Raw genomic sequence first — 19,178 nt, forward strand, 5'->3', positions numbered from 1 at the left:
GTTCCAAAACGCAAAATATTGCATTATTTAGAAAATTTTCTTTTTGAAATATAGCGAATATCATGTTTAATAAAGTACGTTATTCGTTTAGATTAAAAAATAAAACAATTTATTGGATGAATGTAACGAGGCTTGATTCATAGGGCGATAATATGAAATAAAAATATAGTGCGACATGGAAAGATAATACATGAATAAAAATATTACACGAGTGAATGACAATAATATGGAAATACAAGTAAACGAATCATAGTACATGCAATGGCAATAATCTCACAACATGCATCATTTAAATACTAACATTAATAATTAAAGACCAATGAATTAAATAATATATATAACAATTTTAAAAAAAATGATAAAGCAAATTAAAATAAATAAAATGTAAAACAAATTTTAAAATGATAACAAATGAATTTGAAATAAATAATGTGAAAAAGAAATTTAATATCAACAATGTACAAAATAATTTAAAAATAGAGTATATGTAAAAGAAATTTTAAAATAGGTAATATACAAGACATCAAAGAAATAACTAGTATATATACAAAAAAATAGATATAACAATTTGAAATTCAAAATATATAAAAAAATTTAAAGTAAATAATAAAACATTTTAAAATGAATAATACATAAAGCGAGTTTAAAATAAATAATGTAAAAGAATTTTAAAATCTATATTACACAAAGCAAATTAAAAAAGGATTCATATGAGTGATTTTAAAATAGGAAATATATATATACATACACAAAAGTGTAAAATAAATAATATATATATAAAAAATAATAAAACTATTTTTAAATAAATAAAAAGAGTTTAGCTTAAGATAACAATTTAAACAAGTAATAAAACAATTATACATGAAAAAAGCAAGCTTAGAAATATATAAAGCAATTCGAAGTATATAATATATGAAATAATTTAGAATAATACATCCAAAATAATCTAAAACAGTTTATCATATAAAAAATAGATAAAATAGTTTAAAATAAATAAATGAAATAAATAAATAAAATATCAAAGAGTCCAAATTTACGTGAAAAAGGGTTAGATTGTAGATAAAATGAAACTTTAGGGTCCGAATTCGAATAAAATAAATGCAAGTATATAGAAAGGACTAAATCAAAATCTAAATAAAATTAAAAGGGGAAATTTGAAATAAAAAAAAGGGCAAAAGACGGATTTGAAACGCGCTTGAAAACTAAGGGACCGATTGGGAAAATATTCCCAGCCCTTATACGCTTGTTTTACCCGTTTGCCTCTTCAAATGGTCTGAGGACCAAATTGGAACAGAGGTAAAATTATGCGGTTAAATTTAAAAATAAAAGAAAAATAAAAAGGATTAAATTTAAATAATCAGAAATGACGGAGGACCGCGCATAAATAGCCCATTTACTGAAAACGCGCGGATTCCCCTAAGGTGGGTCGGGTCTCGCGGGTTAGAGGCCCAAAACGATGTCGTTTTGGCCTCTGAACCCAATCACCAAAACAGCGCCATTTGCTTCTTGTTACTTAAGTCAAAATATTTTTTAAAAAAATCATTTTTACTGCTCTTTAAAAAAAAACTTTTAAACACTCCCCCCTCTCTTATTTCTTCTCTGCTAGGGTTAGGAAACCCATCATTGCCGCCATCGCCGAACTACCGCTCCTCCACCTTGCACGGTGGTCGGAGGGATGCAAAACGGTCCCTTTAGGCTCGTTTTGACCGGATCTAGAGGCCTATCCTCTTATTTGCAACAAAAACCGAATAAAAGAGGACTATTTGGTCCTTTTACTTAGCCGACGCAGCCGTCAAAGCCAAAGCCAAACCTTAAACGGTCTTGGGGCCCTCGGCGTAGGTGAATCGCCCTCGACGACGGATGAGCGTGAGGCTACTTAGGTAAGTTTTTCTTTTCCTCTTTTATTTGAAAGATTTGTGTTATAAAAATAAAATAAATAAAATAAAAGAAGCAAAAAAATGAAAATAGATGGTGAAAAGATTAACCTTTCGAAACTTTTGTTCTATTTTTTGATTGATAGTGTGTGTAATACAATATTTTTACGTTTGAGGCTTCTTATAGCCGAATATAAAAAATTTAATCTATATTTGCTACTGTTCGGCTCTGCTCTTTCCTGTTCTCCCTTCTTTGTCATGTTTGCAGGTCTATGGAGGGTCAACGAAGGAAAACCTTGCTATTTCAGTGCAAGGAAACAGCCATCGGGCGGAGGGTACACTGACGGAGGCACGTGGGGTGCGGGGCGACCGAGGCTACGGTGCTAGAGTGGATAGAAACCCTAGGGTTTTTTGAAAATTTTTTATATTTTGGGCCAATCGGGCCTTGTAATGTTGGGCTCGAGATTTTGAGTTGTGTTTTGGGTCTTAATTGGGCTGATGGTATAGGTTAGGTATTGAGTCTTGTAATTGAATTGTAAATATTTTAGGCCCGGGCAAAATTTGAGTCCTACATAAGTCACAACTTTATTAAAAATCAATTTTTATGTAATTTCACTAATCACCATTACAAGTCTTTCCATCAACGAAGCTTTTGTTCAAATATGACATTGGATGAATTACGAGAAATGACAGAAAATAAATGCCCCATTAAAATCCAAGATTGTTTTCCAAGCTACGTGATGTAATCCCATTTTCCTTTTAACTATAAACTGAAAACAGCGGGAAATTTAGAAAAATAAATAAATTGCTGGCATTTGCTAATTGAAAAAGACAGCAGATTTTAGTTTATACAAAATGATATTTAGTTTAAAAAAAATAAGGAAAAAAAAAAAGAAGTATAAGTCCAAAATTTGTATTACATTTTAAAATCTTACTGTAATCTCTTTCAATATATATACACTGTAAACTTCTAACTACTTGGACAAGTATGGCTAAAGTGAAAACTTGTTCTAATCGATTTCAGCGTGTACATAATCAACAAAAACGAAGTTCTTTTCCAGTTCATGCAATGTATATGCCAAACCTGCAGAAACCACTCCAAGTAGTGCTAAAACTACTCGGAATTGCATGTCGGATGGAATGCTGGCTGTTGCGCAAAATGCAACCGTTGCACCCATTAGGATCTTTTGCCATGTTTGAAATGATTTGTATGCTTGTTTGCATGATGAACATTTGAGCGTATGCTGCTCGAATCTATCTAACATCTGCAGATGATGATTAAAAGTTCATGAACATGTTTGAATAGAAGCTGTTAAGGGGACAGGGGATATTAGTAAATTTTAAGTTTAGCGTACCTGGCGTTTTGATAATACTGTGGATGGTAGAGGTTGTTGGCCGACCGAGGTGAGCCATTCAGGTTGACTATTGCCGTGACGTCTTAGCCAATTTCGAAATGCCAAGACGAAGCGATCAGCTTGCGTGGGTGTGAATGTGAGCTTTGTGTACTGCTTGTTTATGTCCTCAGAACTCTCCATGGACTTTGAAAGAAAGATCTTTTCTTGTCCTTGAAGAACAATCATGTCTCCATCATAGACCTTGTTCGAAGTCCAATGCTCGAACCATCTAGGAACCACCTGACATGAGAAGCAGGGAATGATTTAACTTAAAGAATTTATACAGAAATGAAGCAAAACTTGGGTGCCAAAATCGAGGCTTTTCCCTTAACATGAAACTTTGATTAGGAACATGGATGCTAATTAAAGCAAGCATATCACAGAAAACGTGGAAAAATAAAATAGTTCGTGATGAATAAACCTTACAAGAAGTTCTAACAGAACGCATATAGAAAACAAGAAAGGCTAGCGCTATTTGCAACATCATAAAGAGAGATATATGATTAAAGATCCTCATTTTACTGCAATATCAGACACGAAAATATGCATTAGAAGCACAATGAAATAGTACTCACCTGCCACCAGGCAGACCCAGGCACTGTAAACTGGAAGAAGTTTCGAGCACTACAAACGATTGATCGAGTCTTCCCTGGAGCCATTGGTACATTGAACGAACATATCCATATCTTCCATTTCTGCTCACCAACTATAGGAAGTTTCGTGTCTATCTCTATTCTGCAGAGCATCGTAGTACAAGTACCATAAAATTGGAAGATCCATAAAATTTTGAAAGACATTAATACAAAAGACAACAATTTATTAACTGATCTAAGCTGCATTTGGCTCTTTATGCATGTAACAAGATGAAAGGGAGACCGAAAAGGATATTCTTGAAGGAGAAAAATAATGATATGAAACTATTTGGACTGATAAGAGAGGATGGTGGTGGATAGGGATGATTGGAGGATGAGGATTCATGTAACCGACTTAAATGTTTCTATGTATTGTTTCTTGTAGCAGACTACAAATATAGTGTGGGATTAAGGCTTGTTGGTCCATTTGTAAAAGCAGTTTAAGATGCACTGAAATTTTAAATCTTAAACAAGGATGACAGACTTACTTATTTATATAATAACATGGTGCTATAAACTTAGAACTGATCTTGGGATTATCATCATTTGATCCACCAAAGCCCCAAGGACCACTAGACTCCACCTTAAACGGAAGAGGTTTAGCTCGGTCTCTCCTCCCTGTAACCTATGTTGACAAAATACAAGATTTATCAGCAATAAAATGAATTATATTTTGATGCTTGTATTTATTTCGAAAACTAAGAGTAGGGATTGAAAAGCATTGTTAAAGCCCCAATTGAAAACTTAAAATTTATAAGGTTCATCTTAAAAGTTGCTTGACTTGAAAAGTAATGGATTCTTCAAGCGATCAGTATACCATGATGGATCTTTGGATATCATCTAAACCATGTATGTAAACTAAATCTAATAAAGCTTGTAAAAGTACCTTGTGATGAGCAAAATCAATATGGGAAGGATCAGAGACATTCTCCATGAGGGTATCATAACCATAGAACAGATCACGCTGAATATTAACGGTTGCAAACTCCGGTTTTTTAAAGTCATCAGGTAACCTAAAAACGTAGCAATGATGTTTCATCAAGATATATTATACTATATCATCTGGTTTAGTACTTAACCTAGAAGTTTGAACAACAAACATATACTAAAATTAGATGCAATGAATTACATTGGGGGCTTGGTGGCACTAGCTCTTTCCTGCCCATTCTCGTCCGGCCAAACGAAAAGCAATCCTTGAGACACCATTGTAGGAAACACAGTAGCACAGGCTCTTGGAGACTGAACAGCACGAGCTTCAGGACCTTGAGATGCAGCCTGAGGAATCCTAGTGCATGATCCACATCCATCAAAAGACCATCCATGATATGAACATTGCAAGTGCCCATTTTCATCTAGTCGCCCTTCCTACAAAGTTGCAAAGATACCAATCAAAACCCAGAATTCAGTAACCCATTTTTTTTCATTTGGTAGCAGATACAAATAGCCAAATTTAAGGGGCAACCAAATTTGAACTTTAGCTTATGCACTGAACAGAGTGACATGTTTAATGAAGGTTCAATAGGGCAAACAAAAAAAAGTAAATGCTGCAAAATATATTCACTAGAGCTTACAGGGTTTAAGAATAGAGAGAAATAAGGCACATACAGATAAAGGAGCAAGCCTATGGGGACACTTATCATCAAAAGCAACCCATTGATTCTTTGATTTATCAAACCAAAGCACTAAATCACGACCCAGAAGCTGAAATGGGGTTGGTAAAGTTGGGTCCAAATCTTCAACCAAAGAAACCGGGTACCAATGATCTTTCCACGAGAACTTAGCATCTGAACCCTCTTCACTAAACTCATCGCTAACTCTATACTCTTCGTCTTGTTTCTGATCCGGTGAGGGTGCTACTGCTGATGATGGAGTTGCCACGTGGAGAGGTTTAAGCCTTGTGATTCTTCTTGGAGCGAGGTTGTTCTTGGTTGGAGATATAAAAGCATGGGGTTTGCTTGTTTGTGAGGACGCAATAAAAGAAGAGGCTATACGAGTAGTAGAAACAGTGGTAGCTAGAAACACCGCCATTTTTTAATTATCTATGCTGATCTTTTTTTCTCTACATACAAAATTCTTTAATTTCCTTTTGATTCTCTTTAAAGAAAGAAAAAGAAGAAGGAGAAACACTTGCGTGCAAGTTTTCTATTTCTGATAGACAGCGAAAGGAAGGTCTGAAACTATAGAACTCGCTCGGCCCCGGAAAATGTATCCTCTGTCTATTGCCTATTATTATTGAATTACCTAATTCTCATCCGACCACTAAAATAATGACACGTAACAGACATTTTTGGATGACGCGGTACCGACCACACAACTATGTTTGTGTATATTAGACACGTGTGTAATTAAGCTGCCATAATGAAAGTAAAATATATAAAAAGTAAGTTATTGGATTCGGGTCAGTAAAATATTAAAAAGAAATACACGGGTTTTTTATTTAAATAATACAAAAAATAAAATTAATAACTAAAATAGTATGTTTATAAGATTATTTACTAAAATGATATAGTTTTTATTGATGCTGCATGTGAGATTGGCGTCACCGGGCTGCAATAGCCAATAGGCGGCACTGGACTGAAATATAATAGTTTAAAGTATTTAGGGATTTATGATGTAATTTTTCCATTTTAGTATGGCTGCTGAAAAGAAAGGGTAAAAGGGTGCCGCCTAACCGAGTCGCGACACCAAATTTTAAATAGGGCCAATTGCCTTTTAAGCCCTCCTTATTTATTATTTTATTTTTATTTCTTTTCAACTCACTATATTGTGTTTAAACAAACTCTTAATCTATTTTTGTAGTTAAATAAGCCCTTAACTTATGATTTTTTTTCTCATAAAATCCCTTTTATTTTAATATTAAATTATATATTTTGAATTTCAAGCTCTTATCTTAATTTTTTGTTGATGCAATAAAAATTATATACAATTTTAACATCAACATAAAACCAAAAAAGTAATAAAAAATTTCGAAAAAGTAGTTAAGAATATCATATATATAAGCACTCTCAAGAAATTTAAAATTTTTATTTTTTATTTAATAAATTATTCTCATCAAATTCAAATCAACATAAGATGTGAATTAGTTTATATTTTTTTAAATAGCTTTACTTTGGGTAAAATATATTTACTTTAAAATTAAAATATAGGGCTTTTATGAGTAAAAACCATAAGTTAAGGGCTTATTTAACTACAAAAATGGGTTAAGAGTTTGTTTAAACACATTATAGTGAGTTGAAGGAGAATAAAAAGAAAATAATAAATAATGAGAGCTTAAAAGACAATTAGTCCTATTTAAAGTTTGGTGTCGCCACTCTGTTAGGCGGCACTCTTTCCCTTCCTTTTCAACAGCCATACTAAAATGAAAAAATTCATCACAAGTCCCTAAATACTTTAGACCATTACATTTCAGTCCAGTGCCGCCTATTGCAGTCCGGTGACGCCAATCTGACAGGCGGCACCAATAAAAACTATACCATTTTGATAAATAATCTTATGGACATACTATTTTAATTATTAATTTTATTTTTTATATTATTTAGAATAAAAACACGAAATACACTAACACTATTTTTGGGCCTAACAACACACATATTAAAATATACAAGTGTTCAAGCTTCTTTTATTTTAAAATAATTTGTAAAAGAAAATTCAATATTCTAAATTCACCTCTCTCAATATTTTTTTTTACCTAACAACGCATATTTATCTTCTTAACCAGATTGATATTTTTAGTTAATCAATTTATTGAGTTAGTTCTTAATAATTTTTATAATTTATTTTTAAAAAAAAAACCTACATGGAGAACTTGGACAACCATTCTTTTACATTGTAATTTATCATATTTTGTTCTATTTCATGTTTTACATAAAACTTTAAGTTTAATAATAATGATTTAATGTTGGTTGAGCTTTACCTCTATTGGCATCATTGTTATTGTGGAAACGAGGAGGATGTAGATTCAAATATTGATGCGTCGCGAAACTAACTAAAAATTTGACTAAGACAACTGTACCTATAGCTACGGTGAGTAAAGATATTGTTCCCACAAAAACTAAAAGTGCTACTAATTAATATCTTTCTATTATTTAATCTAATAATTTAGTGATTGATTAAAACTAAAATTAACTAAATTAATTAACTAGCGAACACGATAAAAAAACAAATCACGAAAGTAATCGATAAACAACCAATAAGCAAAACAATACACAGGAAAAAATTCACCTAGATTTTATCTGTCACTATCAATTTAAATTACGCAATTTCTTTAGTTAGTATCTTGATCCGTAGAAATCTCTAAATTATACTAATATCTCTTTCGAGCATAAGAACAGCTGACTTTAGGTTGATTAATTGAAATTTATTTATAATTAAAATCCCTATTATCGCATTAACTCGTGTTACGGATTCCTCTATTAGATTTGACTCTAATCTGATATATTTATGTTATCTTATTTCTAAGATTGCATGCAACTCCACTCAATTATACAAGATGTACTCTTAAACAGGTTATTCAACTACTGATTTAAGCACATCAAATAATGATTAATAGTCTAAAAATATCAAACCAAGAATTAAACACACGTAATTGAGAACAAGAAACTAAGTATTTATTGCGTAAAATCAAAATCAAAACAACTGAGTCCATCATAAGGTTCATCTCCTCTACGTATTTAGAAAATTAGTTCATGCCTGAAAATAAAAGCATCCAAAATACAGTATAATCGAAAAAAACCTAGAAACTCATGATGGCTTCTTAAGAAATCAACGGGAAATCTTCAATCTTGACGGAAATTTGCTTCAAAGTCAGCTTCAATGGTGTTTTTCGAGTTGTTTTCTTAAATATTCTATAACGACTCCCTTCTATCTTCTTATTTCTGTCATATATACGTCTTAGAATGCTCGGAAAGCCTAAAAATCGTGATTTTTTGTTGTTCGGTGCATAATTTTATGAAATCGGCATAGCTATGTGGAATAGTCCAAACCGTGTGGCTCCTGTAGCTTGCTCTAACGCTATGGTTTTCACTACTTTTGCTTCCAAGTGCTCTATTAAGCATTAAAATATGAATATAAAGGATTAGGAGTATAAAATCCACAATTAACATCGAATAATCACCCAAAATCGCATTAGGAATGAGGTTAAAACATGTTACTTTTAGCACTTATCAAATATGTTTAAACGTCTTTTTTCTTTGATTTAAGGATCATGGAAGGAATATGGATACAAGTATGCATTGTATAAGAAAATAATTATTTAATAAAATTAAACTTAAATTTATTTATAAATATTAGTTAAATTCCGAGATGGAAAAACTAGTATAATATAATACGAGAAGTTACTAGGAATTATTATACCCCACATAGCAACGTGAAAACTAGCCAGAGAGATTCGTGAGCAACCCTCCACCTTGTACTGTCTAAATGGTCACTTAGTGACCGACTATCCCCTATGGAAGGAACTGTCCATCTTTGATCATTGATCAAGTCCTCTGTTAAGTCATTCCTTATTAATGGGTGCACTCTCCATACAAGGCGATCACCCAAAAATCATCACCTCTCTTAAAAATACCCCCAAAGCACAATATAGAAAAGGGTTTCTCTCCTTTCCTTCCAACAAAGCCTAAAAAGCCAAGCCATCATCCTCTCCCCTCAATTCTCTCTTTCACTCTCCTACTTTTCTGGCTCTCGACCCCAACATGGGTGAATTGGCCTTCCTTGTTGTGACAGCCTAATTTTCAGTGGTGTCGGAACAGTGATTCGAGATCACTAAATCCGACAAATGAGTAGGAAATATTATTAATTTAGTGAGTATAAGTTAAATGTGAAGTTAGGAAAAATTTTGAAATAGTGAAATGTACAAAAAAAAATATATTAAAATAATTAGAATTGAAAACGAGGTATCGAGACCTCGGGAATTTTAAATCGAGCCATAAATATTTTTATAAATATTTATGGAGTGTTAATAAGTTAGTATTAAAGTTTCGTCAAGAAATTTTAAAGTACTGATAGCTAATTGAACAAACAGGACTAAATTGTATCAAATGCAAAATTGTGGGAAATGATTAAATAGCTTAAATGATAAAAGAAAGAGGGTTTAAAAGGCAAATAGACCCAAGGTCTATTTTGCTGGACGGCAAGAGCATGAAATCACCAAGAAAATAAGGGCAAAATTGCAAAATTGCAAAATTTACTTAATAAAGCTAGGACTAAAGTGGAATTATCTAGATTTCTCTTTATTTTTCTGCATTCTCATCAGAAAAAACACCATGGAAGAGTTCCCTTAAGCTGGTTTTTCATATTTTTACTGCAAGTAAGTTAAATTCTTGATTATTTCTTGAAATTTTTGTGTTTTTGTGACTTTTATAACTAGGTCCATTTGTTGAATTCATTAGTTCTTGATTCTATGAAAGAAATTGAAAGTTTCTCTGAATATGTGCTCGAAGTATATGATGATTTGACATAGAATTAGAGTTTTAAATTGTTTATATGCTGATTTTATTAGAATTGAATAGAAAGTGAATGTTTGGGACCTAAATTGTAAAAGAGTTTGAGGTTAGAGTTTTATGTGGAAATTCTGAATTTTAATAGTTATGAAATAACTTATAATGTCTAAGAAAAGTATTAATTGAGAAAATTAGTTTAATTGAGGGGTTAATTAAGTAAGGACTGAATTGTATGAACTGTGAAATTTGGGGCAAAATGAAAATCAACATTTTACACTAAAACAGTTTTGGACAGCAGCAATAGTCTAACTTTGAAAAATCTCCAAAAATTTTATAAATCTAATTAGAGGATGAATAAAATATGAAATTAAAGCTTATTGAGTCTAGTTTCTTATAGAAGAAACGGTGTAAGCAATAGAATTGTAAATCATGAGATATAATAAGTTTTGTGAGACAATATCAGAATGATTTCGGGTTCCCCTGTTCTAATTTTGGAAAATCATAAAAAATTGGAGAAAAATAATTAAGGGATTAAATTTATATGTTTAAAATCCTTAAAGAGTCTATTTTCAATAGAAATAAGCGGGAACATCATTCGAATCTCGTACGATGAGATAATTAATTCTTAGTGAAGAAGGGTCGGAACTGTCAGACAGCAGAACAGGGGCAACTTTAAAGAATAAACTGTACTTATTGGGTAAACCAAAAATTCTTAAAATTTTATGGTCATAAGATAAGTAAGTCTAGTTTCAGGAAAAATTAGCGGATCTTAATTTTGAGTTCTGTAGCTTAAGATATAAATAATTTAGTGACTATGACGCAAATGGACAGTTTTGAATATACATAAGTAAATAGTGAAATTATTGATAATGTTACTTGTTCCATGTTATATAAATTAAGGATGTGGAATGGAGAGGAGGAGGAGGAAAATATGTATGAATATTCAGCTAGCATGGCTAATTTGTATGTTTTAGGCTCATGGACTAAATTGAATAAAAGTAAAATTTTATGGGCAATTTTGTAAAAAAAATGTTAGAAATGACTAATTTGCATGAAATAAATTATTTTATTATTTAAATTACAAAATTGAATGAAATTATTAATTTAGCTCAATATCAGGGAAAAACATGTTTTAAGGATTAAATTGAAAAGTGTTGAAATTATGGAAAATTATGATATTTTATAGAATTCATAGGTTGTTATCAATTTGTGTGAGAATAACGGCTGGAAATAAGGATTAAATTGAAATAATTTTATTTTATTTTAACCTAAGGATGAAATCATCATTAATTAAAAGTTTAGGGGTAAAATGATAATTTTGTTTAGAGCATTAGTTGAATGTATTATAACATGAAATAAAAGAAAACGACGATCAAATTTCTTTATAAAGATCCGGATGACTTGAACACGAGATTTGAACGTGGAAAAGAAAAGATATCGGATTAATAAAATATCTGATAAATGAATCGGTAACTCCGATAATGCTCCTTAACTCTATTCCGGTGACGGATCCGGGTTAGGGGCGTTACACTTGTCACCGTCCTCTCCTCTTTTTCCAACCCCATTGATATCCTGCATCAACCTTTGCAAGTTAATAGGAAGAAAAATATTCCACAAAAAGCTTGGTGAGTTAATTTAACTTGTCCATTACAGACAATGTAAACAGAAGGTGAGAGAGTGCATATGTTTCACATTCAGCAGTTGTGACAAGCCATCACTCATCATGGTGCAGAAAATAAAGTGAAAATGTAGGTCAGCCCCCATTTAAAAAGCATTGATTGTTAATGGACAACACTGCTGAAATGAGCCCAACACCACGCTACTTATTCAACCCAAAATCTTGAGTTGCAGTTGCTTCTGTTTTCTTCCATTTTGTATTGCAAATGATAAAAGCGGAAGGAATAGAAAGAAAACAACTTAAAATCACTCCATCCTAGTCTACCTTTGTTAAGCCTAACCTCATCACCAAAGCATGAAAGTCTTTCACAAATCAACAAAAACCAACACAATTTTTTGCTTTTTTAAGGAAAGATTTAAGAGAGTGATGAAATATTGAAGCCACTCTCAATGATTACAGAAACCATGATATTGGGCTCTTACGTGTGTTTAAACACCCAAATTAAATGGGGTGGACCAAGGTGGACGCCTTCTCCTCACCCCGATTGGCTTTTACCCATTATTGATTTTTCTAGCTCAATGTAAAATTCTCTTCAATATTTAATTCAATTTGATGCTTAGACAAAACAATCCAATGATTAATTGTCACATGTAATACTTAATTGGGACAAATATAAAGTTCAAAAATCAAATCGAATATTAAAATCAAACTGAAAAAACTCAAGGAATAAATAAAGTTAAATACCAAATTGAAAACGAAAGTCAAAATCAGGTAGTAAATAGTATATTAATCCTTTTTTAAGTTACTGTTTACCCAAAAATAAAATATTAAATTGTTGTTAGAGGGAGGGATTTCGGTTGAATGGCATAAGAAATTAGATTGTGGTTTCACCCATTCATCAACTCAGAAAAGGATTGGCGTAGGTTCATTTCTAGGGATATTCAATTTCTAGGAATTTTTCCATTTAATTAAATGATATAGTACGAGTAGGAAATTAGTTTCAGAGTCCCCCCCCCATCCATTCCAATTTCATTAGGTTTTCATTTTTAACAATAGAAAAGGAACTGTCAATCCTCTGTAGATCTAACACACTGAGCAATGTCAACTACCCCTCCTTCCACCGCTCCAAACGGCCGATCCAGGGTTTTCAGCGAATCAGACGAAATCCAGATCCTCAAATGTTTAATCAGAGCCACCAAATCCATTCCTCCGCCCATCACCACCGTGGGTACCTCTACCATCAACCGCATCATCAAGCGTCTCGACCACAGGTTCACCGTCTCCCAGATCACCGACAAGATCCGCAGGCTCAGAGACAAGCACCACAACCATGCAAGGAACAGAGCCCTGGTAAGGAACCATCACGACCGGCGAATATTCAAGCTTTCCAAAAGAATTTGGGGCAAGAAAGCAACACCCAGAAAGAAGAATAACAAGTCAGAAGATCAAGGGGCTATTGAAGTGGGAGGTGATGGGGTCGAGAAATTGGACAAGTTTCCATACCTGGTGGCTGAATTTTCCAAGGTTTTGCCCGAAAATGAAGTGTGGAAACAGAAGATGAAGAGAGTGGGAGAGGAGAAGTTGAGGAAGATGGATCAAGAATGGGTGATGTTGAAGGTTGAAGAAGCTAAATTGGTGGCTAAGAAGGCTGAATTAATACAGCTGCAGATTATGGAGGTAATGGGGGGGAATGGGTCCGCAAATGGGGTTTAATTACTTTCTGACTCTTTCTAGTTGGGTTATGTTTTTATAATTATAATACTTGAATTTTGATGCTTGGTCGGGTATGGAGGATTGAAGTGCACAGGGAGGAACAAGTTTGGGGTTTAACAATGTTTCCTTGTGAGGACCCCATTAATCCAAAATGTTGTAAATGAAGTTGAAGAGTATGATTTCCGGATTTTCATTTCAATCAGTGATACAAATGCTGGATGCCATTTTCATTTTACCTAGTTTTTTGTGTTTAAGCAGGTAGCTGCATTTTTTCTCAAGTGAAATTTTGTACACTCTGTAGCTTGTGAGTTTCTTTTGTTAGACTCTTTTTAGATGGTGCTGGTGTTACTGTTTTTAGGGCACATAAACAGTTCTTAATTATCTTTTTCCTTCTTTCTACGAAATGGGAAAGAGTTGGTCAATTTGAGTTCCTTTTGGGTACAAAAGAACCTTTCAAGGAGGCAGAGATAGGGGTGTTCAGTCGGTTAACCGACCCGAAATTCTTGTAACCAAATTAACCGACCTCTCAAATTTTTTAACCGTTAACCGAACCGAATTTTTTTAAAAATAATTAACCGAACCGAATTTTTTTCGGTTAATAAGGTCGGTTAACCGAATTAACCGAAAAATATGTGTTATTCATTTTTGGTTAAAAATTACCCGAATTACCCGAATTATCCGACTTACCCGAATTACCCGAATTACCCGAATTACTCGAATTACCCGAAAATTACCCAAATTACCCGAATTACCCGAAAATTACCCGAAAATTACCCGAATTACCTGAATTAAATCACTACATAATTAAAAACATTACATAAATCTTTGAATCACTACATAATTAAAAATATTACATAAGTCTTTGAATCACTATATAATTAAAAATATTACACAAGTCTTGAATTAAAACATAATTGAAATGTATGTTTTTAACATTATCCATTTATATCCATTTCATCTTTCCAAAATATATTCATTTCATCTCTCCAAAATATCTCCATTTGCATTAAACCTAAAAAAAACCATGAGCAAAAATTTAGCATATAATAGAAATATACGCATTTAAAAAAAACTCAAATAATATAAACAAACGAATGGTATGTTATGGTATTTTGAGTTTAATTTCTACCATACATTTATATTTTATATAAAACATAAAAAATAGAAATATTCTCAAAAAAAATATTTTTTACACTAATTTAATCAAATTCTTTATATATAATTATCCTTCCATATATAAATATATACCATTAAGTTTAAAATTATTTAAGATATTAATTGGTAAAATATTAAAAAAATGCTATATTGTAGATCAAACAATTCTAATGCTTTTTGGCCTTCTGTTTTTCAATTTCTAAAAATGAATAGCATAGTCATAGACGTTGTCACTAAATCAAATAGAAATGACGCAAAGACTTTGAATTATTTAAATTCCAAATTGGTGGTTTTTTAATTAGATATTTTTTATAACAAAAAATAATAATTATTAATTACGAAATAATATTAAGATCAGAATTAGACAATAGATAATGTCTATTTAACTGTATCTAGTCAACAACTATTAAAAGAATTTCATTAAAAACTCGAATAGCAATAGAAAAGCTTTTTATTAGTTCAATCGAAATACAAACAGCACAATTCGCCATGAAAAGAACAAGCTAAATTGAAGTTGGAAATGGGTAATGATGAAAATTATAATATTAGTAAAAAATTTCCTATGGCCCTGATATTATAATGATGAAAAAAGGCCCAAGAAGAAATGGTCATGACTCTATTCATTATTCAATCCACCACAGAAAAACTGAAAAAGCAATTCTATATATTTCATTTCATTGCTCACTGCCTCACTCCCCATGATTTCAATTTTCATGTACGTTTACCATTTTTATTGTTTAGGGTTTTTTTTTTTTACATAGCTGCTTGTAAAATCTAATATATATATTAAAATTTCATATGTACAAAAGAAGACAGCAAGTCAGCAACCATGGATAGCATTGGTTAAGATGAAGTGAAGAGGTAAGAAGTTAGAAGAAAGCAAACCTGGTACTCGGCGACTTCGGTGACTTGGTGACTCGGCGACTCCCGATTCTACTATTGAGTGTTTGTTGGGTGTTGGGTGTTAAGAGTTAAGACTGAGACTGAGATTTAGGGCTATGGGTGTTGTTGGGACTGTGTTTGTGACAGTGTGAGTGTGAAAGTGAAATTTGGGAAATTTGTGAAATTAGGGAGGAGAGCTGGAGGTGTGTTGTGAATAGGGGTGTTGTTAGGGGTGTTTGCTCACTCTGCTGCTGAGAAATGGACCAAACGGTAATGGTCTAATGGACAGCACACAGCAGGCCAAGTTCTACCCTTCTTGGGCTAGGGCCTATGGCTGTTGAATACTTACATTTGGGCTGTCCTATTCGGCCCAACTCCCTTAAACTGTAAATTCGGTTTACCCGAATTTGTTCGGTTAACCGACCCGTTTCGAACCGATTTAACCGTTAACCAAACAAATCAAAAAACCTTAACCGACCCCCGACCGAATTTTTTCGGTTAACCGACCGATTAACCGAACTCGGTCGGTTAACCGAAAAAATTCGGTTTTAACCGAATAATGCACAGCCCTAGGCAGAGAGAGGGAATAGGGTTTTTTCACAAGCTCAAACCTTGGTTTTGGTAAAAAATATGTTGATATACAATCCTTTGTTGTAATTATATTTTTAGTTACTTTTATCACTTAATAAAACATTATCGGAGTTGAGTTTAAAACTCGCTTTTTAGGCTTTTAATCTAGTAACTTATCTCAAGGGAAGATTTAACACAGAGAGATGGAATTGCAGAAATCGATCAAACTTCAACACAAACTTTTAGCATTTTAATTATATATCTAAGAATGCAGAGAGTACCAATGACGTATATTAGGTCATCAGAAAAGACAGTAACAAGCAACCAGCCTAAACATGGTAATTCTCCACAATAGAGAACTATATAATAGAAAACAATCCAGGAATTCCATTACATCCAAACTGTTTATGCAGATATAACCATATTCGGGTTTTCCTCCCTTTTTTCTTTCAAAATACCAAAAGCTATTTTAATTACTTGGCAAGCATAGCTTGCTGAGCCTGATTCTCCTGCTGCTGCTGATAGTTAAGAGGCCTCCTGAATAACATGATGTGTGGTTCAGGACGATGAATAGCATAATGGACCCAACCACGACTCTGCTGTACTCCGATCGCACGCCACTCATTCTACAACAAGAACATGTACCAAAATCAAACTTGGATAACCCAAAAACTAATGAAGATAACAGCATAATACTACTAGCTTCAAACCAAAGCAAATATAGACAAAACAAACCATAAATTGCATATCTCTAATGCTTTGGAAAAACAACAATAGATGACATTGAGCACTATATACATTCAAATCATACACAAAAACTGTGCCAATTGGTGTAAATATACCGCACACTATATGATAAGCGTCACAAAACCAAGAAATCTTAAGCTTGTGCTACATATGAGCAAGTATAGGAAGACTTAAGCATGCTTTCCTTCAGTACAACATTGGAATACTGTTTATGCTTACTGATCTACTTCAGTAAGACCCAAACAGTGAATGCAATGATTTGGCATATTGAAAGCCAATTATGTTCATGATTCATGGACAATCAAATCAGACCCGGTAATTGTGGTTGTAAGTAATTCGTTTTCAAATTTAATCATTCATAGGGGTTATTAAACTAAACAAGTTCTGAATTCAATTTTGAAACTAAACAAAAAGGCAAAATGAACAACAATGATATGACAGTAAAACCCTAAGAAGCAAACGAACATACTTCAGAGAGGAGGCGACTCTTGGGGAGAAGTTTTGCCACTTCAGGAGGAAGAACAACATGCCTGTATGATCACCAAAACAAAAGAGGATTGCAAAAAAGGTATTTTAAAAAAACCATCAAAACCTAGCCTTCTGAAAATCGAACAGAATGAACAGGAGAGCAAAAACCAGTGAAAATGAAATGAAATTATGTGTTACCTGTATTCGTAAGTATCATCGAAGTATTTCTCAGAGTATTGAATTTGACCCATTATTTTGATTTTGTTAAAAGAGACAACTGATTTTCTTGTTCCGATAGAGATCCAAGTTCAATTTCAGGATTCGATCTGCAAAAAGCGAATCAAACTGAAAAGGGCAAAAAAAAAAACAGAGAAGAGATAAATAAATCATCGAAGATTATACAGTCTTCCATTTAAAAAAGGGGGGGGGGGAAATTGGGCGTACCTTGAGAGAGAGTGAAATGAAGAGAGACGGAGAGCTGAGATAGGATTGGGAAACTGGGATTATTCAAAAAAAAAAAAAAATTGGAGAGGAAGGAACGAAGGAAGTGAGGTATGATTAAAATTCCTTTATGGCTTTTAAATAACTAAAGAATAAAAAAAAATTTGAAATTCAAATTTTAAATTTCTCCCGCTTTTTGGAAGAGCAATAATAAATAATCGCTTTATCTTTCCTTTTTTACAATAAAATTCAAACTTATAATGTCAAGTTGCTTATCCTAGAAAAGTGTTTATTTAATTTTGGTTTTTTTCTTATATATCAAGCAAACAAGGTAAAAATTTAAGGATGTATCTTTGAGCATAATAATTTGTTTAATTTTTCTTTTCTTAGTCCTTCAATTTTTATTTTTGTCAAACCGCTATATAATGGATGAAAAAATTATAGAAATTTCTATTAATTTTAGAATGGTTTGATAAATGTATAAATGAACTTTAATTTTGTGTAATTTTATTCATGAAATTTTGATTTGATTCAATTCTCACAAATTTTTAATATGACATCATTTTATGTTTATATATTACATAAAAAATAATTATATTTACCCAATATAAAAATAAATTGAAGCCTTTATTTCTTGAAAAGTGTATGATTGAATTAAAATTAAAGTTTCATGTATATAATCGCATCAAATTGAAATTTATGTATCAAATTGCACATCGAATTAAAATTAGTGTGTACTTTTGAGATTTATTCCAAAACAAAAAAATATGTATATGGTGAAGTTGAATTCCATTTCATTAATATTTTTCAATTATTATGCATGCAAGGAAAAAGGTGGAACAGGTTTGAAGTTTGCTTAATATGAAATCATACGAAGGAAGTGATGTTGCGGACAGGTTTGAGATTTCCAAAAATTGCAAATTTTGCTTTGACATAAAAAGATACGGGTTTAATTGGAAAGCCATGAAATGAAGATGTCATTTATTAAAAAAAAATCAAAAAAATAGAAGAAAGTATTGGTTTTTAGCTTTTATACTAAAGTAAATATTTATTTACTTAAATAATATGAAACCAAAATTAATTACCAAAATATAATGAAATTTATAGTGAAATGGGGGAGGGGGCACCAAATCAGCATTTTCGTTACTATTTCTGTTTGTAGTTATTTGGGGCTCAAATTCTCTCTTGGAGGTAATTTACTTTTAAATTTAAGTGTGTCAGTAACACTTTCACTTGTTTTAGAC

General features: G+C 32.3%; 3 protein-coding genes and 1 long non-coding RNA gene across 5 annotated transcripts; 2 read left to right on the forward strand and 2 right to left on the reverse strand.

Annotated features, from left to right (window-relative positions):
- Positions 1-1,521: 1,521 nt before the first annotated feature.
- Positions 1,522-2,493, forward strand: LOC107912984 (uncharacterized). The gene is made up of 2 exons (XR_001688381.2): positions 1,522-1,880; positions 2,143-2,493. It is a non-coding gene; the product is annotated as an uncharacterized lncRNA (long non-coding RNA).
- A 280-nt stretch (positions 2,494-2,773) lies between these two features.
- On the reverse strand, positions 2,774-6,139 carry LOC107912983 (pheophorbide a oxygenase, chloroplastic). Its single transcript, XM_016841378.2, has 7 exons — positions 5,506-6,139; positions 5,030-5,265; positions 4,787-4,913; positions 4,389-4,525; positions 3,844-4,003; positions 3,230-3,508; positions 2,774-3,139 (listed from the first exon to the last, which is right to left on the reverse strand). The coding sequence occupies exons 1-7, from the start codon at positions 5,926-5,928 to the stop codon at positions 2,885-2,887; spliced, it is 1,617 nt and encodes a 538-aa protein (XP_016696867.1). The 5' UTR covers positions 5,929-6,139; the 3' UTR covers positions 2,774-2,884.
- Positions 6,140-13,056: 6,917 nt separating this feature from the next.
- Positions 13,057-13,671, forward strand: LOC107912982 (probable transcription factor At2g01370). The gene has a single exon (XM_016841377.2). The coding sequence runs from the start codon at positions 13,057-13,059 to the stop codon at positions 13,669-13,671; it is 615 nt and encodes a 204-aa protein (XP_016696866.1).
- A 2,835-nt stretch (positions 13,672-16,506) lies between these two features.
- On the reverse strand, positions 16,507-18,159 carry LOC107912981 (cyclin-dependent kinases regulatory subunit 1). Of its 2 annotated transcripts, none has more exons than XM_016841375.2 (4): positions 17,938-18,159; positions 17,692-17,838; positions 17,495-17,555; positions 16,507-16,904 (listed from the first exon to the last, which is right to left on the reverse strand). In XM_016841375.2, the coding sequence occupies exons 2-4, from the start codon at positions 17,742-17,744 to the stop codon at positions 16,752-16,754; spliced, it is 267 nt and encodes an 88-aa protein (XP_016696864.1). In that variant the 5' UTR covers positions 17,745-17,838; positions 17,938-18,159; the 3' UTR covers positions 16,507-16,751. The 2 variants fall into 2 exon arrangements, with proteins under 2 accessions (XP_016696864.1, XP_016696865.1); XM_016841376.2 differs by having other exon boundaries at positions 17,692-17,819; positions 17,938-18,109.
- Between the last annotated feature and the right edge of the window lie 1,019 nt (positions 18,160-19,178).

This window comes from Gossypium hirsutum, chromosome A07 (assembly GCF_007990345.1).
Source record: "Gossypium hirsutum isolate 1008001.06 chromosome A07, Gossypium_hirsutum_v2.1, whole genome shotgun sequence".
Classification (NCBI taxonomy): Eukaryota; Viridiplantae; Streptophyta; class Magnoliopsida; order Malvales; family Malvaceae; genus Gossypium; species Gossypium hirsutum.

Excerpts from the sequence above, each read along its gene's own strand:
- LOC107912983 (XM_016841378.2), bottom strand. The coding sequence starts at position 5,928 with ATGGCGGTGTTTCTAGCTACCACTGTTTCTACTACTCGTATAGCCTCT. Across the intron at positions 4,526-4,786 it reads TTGATTTTGCTCATCACAAG|GTTACAGGGAGGAGAGACCG; the intron begins GTACTTTTACAA and ends TTGTCAACATAG. Across the intron at positions 3,509-3,843 it reads CTGGGTCTGCCTGGTGGCAG|GTGGTTCCTAGATGGTTCGA; the intron begins GTGAGTACTATT and ends TTCTCATGTCAG.
- LOC107912982 (XM_016841377.2), top strand. The coding sequence starts at position 13,057 with ATGTCAACTACCCCTCCTTCCACCGCTCCAAACGGCCGATCCAGGGTT.
- LOC107912981 (XM_016841375.2), bottom strand. The coding sequence starts at position 17,744 with ATGGGTCAAATTCAATACTCTGAGAAATACTTCGATGATACTTACGAA. Across the intron at positions 17,556-17,691 it reads GATGATACTTACGAATACAG|GCATGTTGTTCTTCCTCCTG; the intron begins GTAACACATAAT and ends GTGATCATACAG. Across the intron at positions 16,905-17,494 it reads AGAGTCGCCTCCTCTCTGAA|AATGAGTGGCGTGCGATCGG; the intron begins GTATGTTCGTTT and ends TTCTTGTTGTAG.